This window comes from Triticum aestivum, chromosome 5A (assembly GCF_018294505.1).
Source record: "Triticum aestivum cultivar Chinese Spring chromosome 5A, IWGSC CS RefSeq v2.1, whole genome shotgun sequence".
NCBI classification, from domain to species: domain Eukaryota; kingdom Viridiplantae; phylum Streptophyta; class Magnoliopsida; order Poales; family Poaceae; genus Triticum; species Triticum aestivum.
The window spans coordinates 364,976,176-364,982,021 of NC_057806.1; the positions used below are offsets into that span (position 1 = coordinate 364,976,176).

Consider the following 5,846-nt stretch of genomic DNA (forward strand, 5'->3'; position numbering starts at 1 on the left):
ATCGAGCTCATTAACATGCCTACTCGTTAACAGATTTGCATGCTCCAGTTTTTCTCTAAGTCTGTAACCTAATTATGTTTTGCCATGTTCACATGCTTGCAATTGTATTTTCTGATCCCTTTTGGCTCAAGGTCACTAAGGGACTTTTGTTAAGCTCTTTGAGTAGCTCCATGCCATGCTTTGCCTTGCCATGTTCAGACCCTGTAGCATATAGTTTTCATGCTCCAAAGTGTGCTACCTGATCTGAAATTCCAGGCTTGTATTAATTTCACTAAGTCTGAAACATGTTACCGTTTGCATTTTTGTCATGCTTGTTTGAACTTGTTAATGGATGAATTGGCTGTAGCTCAGTGTTCATCTTTTGTTAAGCTTTATGAGTGGATCCCTGCCATGTATTTTTTTGCCATGTTTGAGTGTTGTAGCATATTTATCTTATTGCATTTAGATGGCTACTTGCTGATTATCGCAGACCGATGCCATATTTGTTTTGCTTGTCATTTCCAAACCGTGCATCCGATTTCGGTGATCTTTATATCGATTTCAACCGAAACCATCTCACCTTTCCAGTGGCACTCTTGGATTTCCAAGTTGAGGCCAGGTTCAATCAGTCCTTGTAAAATCATGCATATGCATCGCATCCCGCATCCCGCATATCATACCATGTTCATGTGTGGTTTGTTTACTATGTTGTGTGCTTCTTTCCTGTGTTTGCTTCTTCGGGTTGGTTCCGGTAACGTCGTGTGTGTGAGGACCCGTTCGTCTACGTCCGTTTGTCTTCTTCATGGACTCGTTCTTCTTCCTTGCGGGATTTCAGGCAAGATGACCATACCCTCGAAATCACTTCTATCTTTGCTTGCTAGTTGCTCGCTCTTTTGCTATGCCTATGCTGTGATACCTACCACTTGCTTATCATGTCTCCCATATTGTTGAACCAAGCCTCTAACCCACCTTGTCCTAGCAAACCGTTGTTTGGCTATGTTACTGCTTTGCTCAGGCCCTCTTATAGCGTTGTTAGTTGCAGGTGAAGATTGAAGTTTGTTCCTTGTTGGAACATGGAGATGTTGTTCCTTGTTGGAACATGTTTACTTGTTGGGATATCACAATATATCTTATTTAATTAATGCATCTATATACTTGGTAAAGGATGGAAGGCTCGGCCTTATGCCTGGTGTTTTGTTCCACTCTTGCCGCCCTAGTTTCCGTCATATTGGTGTTATGTTCCTGGATTTTGCGTTCCTTACGCGGTTGGGTAATAATGGGAACCCCTTGATAGTTCACCTTGAATAAAACTCTTCCAGCAATGCCCAACATTGGTTTTACCATTCACCACCTAGCCTTTTCTTTTCCCTTGGGGGTCGCGCGCCCAAGGGTCATCATTATTTTAACCCCCCCCCCCCGGGTCAGTGCTCCTCTGAGTGTTGGTCCAAAATAGAGCCACTTGCAGCGCCACCTCGGGGCAACTCGAGGTTTGGTTTTAGTTGTACGTAGTGTTCATCTGGTGTGCCCTGAGAACGAGATATCTGCAGCTCCTATCAGGATTTGTCGGCACATTCGGGCGGTGTTGCTGGACTTGTTTTATCTTTGTCGAAATGTCGTGTAACCGGGATTCCGAGTCTGATCGGGTCTTCCCGCTAGAAGGAATATCCTTCGTTGACCGTGAGAGCTTGTGATGGGCTAAGTTGGTACACCCCTGCGGAGATTTGAATTTTCGAAAGCCGTGCCCGCGGTTATGGGCAGATGGGAATTTGTTAACGTCCGGTTGTAGAAAACATGAAGTTGACCTTAATTAAAATGCATCAACCGCGTGTGTAACCGTGATGGTCTCTTCTCGGCGGAGTCCGGGAAGTGAACACGGTGTTGGAGTTATGCTTGACGTAGGTTGCTTTAGGATCACTTCTTGATCATAGTTTCTCGATTGTGCTTTGCCTTTTTTTCTCGCTCTCTTTTGCGAATATGTTAGCCACCATATATGCTAGTCGCTTGCTGTAGCTCCACCTCATACCTTTACTTTTCCCATAAGCTTAAATAGTCTTGATCGCGAGGGTGCGAGATTGCTGAGTCCCCGTGGCTCACAGATACTTCCAAAACCAGTTTGCAGGTGCTGATGAGTCCGTGCAGATGACGCAACCAAGCTCAGGAGGAGCTCGATGAAGATCTTGTCCTTTGTGTTGTTTCATTCTAGTTGATCAGTAGTGGAGCCTAGTTGGGGTCGATCGGGGACCTTTGTCGCTTTTTGGGGTTCTTCTTTTATTTTGGTTCCGTAGTCGGACCTTGATTGCATTTGGATGTTGTAATGCTTTATTCATGTAATTGCGTGAAGTGGCGATTGTAAGCCAACTATGTATCTCTTTCCCTTATGTTTTACATGGGTTGTGTGAAGATTACCTCACTTGCGACATTGCTTTCAATGCGGTTATGCCTCTAAGTCGTGCTTCGACACGTGGGAGATATAGCCGCATCGAGGGCGCTACATATCCTTAAAAGCAACAATAAAGTACGTGCCTTTGCCCCTCATGTCACCTACTGCAAAGCACCTCTCCCACTGAAGATAGATCAATCTAACTTGGCCAAAGTAGACGGATAGATCGGAGAGAAAGATCATTGTATGGATCTTAGAGAAAGATCATTGTATTGAAGAGCGAGTGAGCGAGCGAGAGAGAGAGAGAGAGAGAGAGAGAGAGAGAGAGAGATTAGCTACTACTATGGACACGTAGGTCCTGAGGAACTACTCACGCATCATCATGGAGGCAGCAAGGTTGATGAAGATGGCCTCCCAAATGATTCCCCCCTCCAGTAGAGCACCAGAAAAGGGCTCCAGATGGGATCGCTTCGGAACAGAGGCTTACGGTGGCGATAAAATTCTTTCGGGTGTCGCTCGGAGGTTTCCGGGAAATAAGAAAATTTATAGGCTTGGAATTAGGTCAAACGGAGTTGTGGTGCTTCCACAAGCCTACCTGGCACCCCCTTGCGGCCGTGCCACCTGGGCTTATGGGGCCCACAACCAACTTCTAGTTCCCTCCGAAGCTGCTAGTGGTGTTTCATATTTTCCACAAAAATTCCTCTTAAATTTTCATCGTGTTTGAACTTCTGTAGGTATGGATTTTCTACAAAACCAACAACATGCAAAAAAAACAAGAACTGGCACTAGGCACTAAATTAATAGATTAGTGCAGAAGAATAATATAGAATAACATATAAAGCATAAAAGGTGATAATATAATAGCATTTAACAAACAATAATTATAGATATGTTTGAGATGTATCAGTGGACCTAAGAAAGAAACACACCGTGGTTAGTTGCGAGAAGACAATGGTTGACAAGCTTAAACAAGGGGGACGTGCGCTAACCGCGGTGTGGCCTTGGTAGTGGCATGCCTTCAGAATGATCGAGCAAGTGATCTGATCCCACGAGGAGCCGCTAAGGTCTCTGATCTTGGACGCTTTGATCCATCTAGCTCTCCACTTTCTAAGGTGGTTCTTGACCTGGATGGAGGTCACCTCTTGGCCAACGAACTTGAACACCTACTTCGCAACGGTGTTCAAGTGTACTTCCTTGAAGCCCTTGTAGTCCTAACCCCACTAGATATGAGCTCACACATCTTGTTAAGCATGAAGGTGGACATGAACGGCTACCACTTCATGGTGTTCCCCCTACCATTCTTCTTTGCCTTTGTAGCTGCCTTTTCTACAGTGGCAGTAGCAGCAGCATTTGGCACAGCGAGCACAAATGTTGTAGGCACAAAAGGAGGACCCTGGAACACATCTGAATCATGAGGCATCTGGTCCTCGATGGGAGGCTGGGGGTCCTTGACATAGGACGGTTGAAATGGGCTCTCGGATTGGATAATGGCATGACTAACCTCTTGCGTTTGTGTGGCCATGTCCTACAATCGTAGCACACACATGGACAGTAAGCATAGCACAAACTACCAGACCATCTAGGTCAACACAGCACGATATGAGCAACCTCCAACAACAAGCATTCTACCAATCCATCACAACTAGCTACCAATCCATTGTGTTCAACACTATGATACAACCCTAACATGCTACAAATGTGTCACCAACAGCTACCACAACATCACATTCTCACAGATCGGCAGTGTACAATGCTACAAAATGGTCACAGATCAAACCCTACCACATGCTCTCGGATCAAATCCTACCACATGTTCTCAGGTCTAGCTAGAAGGAGTACAAGAAATGGATGATTGAACTCACAGAGGCTATCGCTGCAGCTCGAGGGAGACACGGAACATGTCGGAGAAGAGGAGGACACGAGTCGCCGCCCCCGTGGACCGCCGGCCAGAGAAGAAGTGTCGCTTACCTGCTCGTCGGTGTCAATCCGCGTTGGAGGGAAAGCTTGAAAGGGAGGAGAATAGTGGTAGGAGTTTTGTGGTGAGGTGAAGGGGGCTATATAGGGCGACTGAATCGGCGGGAGGTAACCCGAAATTCTCCCGCCGATTTTTCGGAGACGCGTGTGAGCTCGCGCCAGCTCTGTGGTCGCATGACCTCCGCGCCACATTCCCCTCCCCTCAATCGGCCGAGCCGTTGTCGCTAGAAACTGCCGATTCAACGGTTCCTGGCGGGCACGGTTGTGGGGTGCTTTAAACATCATGCGACACCGGCCAAACAGTGAGCCCGGGCAACCAAACAACCCAATTTCTTCCCGTGTAGGTCTGGTTGGGCCTCATGCGGGCAACCAAACACGTCCTTAGTGCTCAAGAAGATGCACCCGGGAAATATCTGGCACTAGGAAAGGTTTCAAGTTCTAGTAATGTGCATGCTTCATAGATTTAGTCAAAAATATACGAGAAAGGATCCCACAAATCTCGAAATGCTCAGGATCAATAGATAATCCTTGGACGTCCACTCCACGTGGGAAATCCACGTTGACGAAACAAACCAAATAATATGATTTGGAACCCAATTGACTACAGTGTTAATTAGAGGTTACATCACAGTACAAACATGTGTATCCATTCCTCCCCAGCTCCACTGGACAATCAACCAACGAATATGTCGAAGAGCAAAAGGTTAATCCCTGCATGAGTAGTCGATTAACCCAGCCCTCCGGTAATTGAGTACCACATCAGAACTCTACGTTGCCCTGGTAAGTGGCCGACTTGATGGTAGGCGGCTTCTTGGGCGATATGCTGTCGACGACGAGAGCCGCGTGCACGTTCACCTTGATCTGATGCAGGTCGTAGGTATCCAGCTGCAGCTGCACCGGCACGGTGACGTACACGTCGAGCGGCACGTTGCCGGCCTTCTCGCTCTCCTCGAGCGCCTCCTGCAGGCCGGACCCGAACCCGTGGCGCCCCTCCATGGAGATCTCCAGCATGGTGACGTTGTTGTGGCCCTGGAAGAAGGTGGGGAGCTTGCCGGAGCACAGCGGCGTGCCGCGGTAGGAGACGACGGTGTGGGAGCCGTCCGCGTACTTGATGCCGATCTTGTCGTTGGGGTTCTCGGCGCGGACGGTGGCGACGAGCTTAGTGTAGAGCGTGAGGTCGGAGGAGCTGAAGTCGAACTTGGAGACGGCCATCTTGCTCACGGAGTAGGACGGCGGCTTGGGCTTCATGGTGTAGAAGAGGTAGGCCGCCGCGCCGGCCAATAATGCAAGGAGGACTAAGAGGAAGCAGCAGCAGCCGCACAAGCAGCAGCACACGCCGCCGCCTTTGTTCTCGTCCTCGGGGTAGCGGGGGGCGCTGCGCTTCCCCATGGCGTGATTGTTGTTAAGCTAGGTAAGTGCGTACGACGTATGCGCAGCTAGCGAGCTAGGGATTGATATCGACGACGTCCCTCCGGCCGGCCGCGGCGGGAGCTCTGAGTGAGAGGCCGGCGTC

At 48.5% G+C, this 5,846-nt stretch overlaps 1 protein-coding gene across 1 annotated transcript; it reads right to left on the reverse strand.

Annotated features, from left to right (window-relative positions):
* Nucleotides 1–4,915: 4,915 nt before the first annotated feature.
* On the reverse strand, nucleotides 4,916–5,840 carry LOC123106928 (NDR1/HIN1-like protein 6). The gene has a single exon (XM_044528953.1). It carries the CDS (start codon nucleotides 5,720–5,722, stop codon nucleotides 5,093–5,095), a length of 630 nt encoding a protein of 209 aa, XP_044384888.1. The 5' UTR covers nucleotides 5,723–5,840; the 3' UTR covers nucleotides 4,916–5,092.
* Nucleotides 5,841–5,846: the final 6 nt, after the last annotated feature.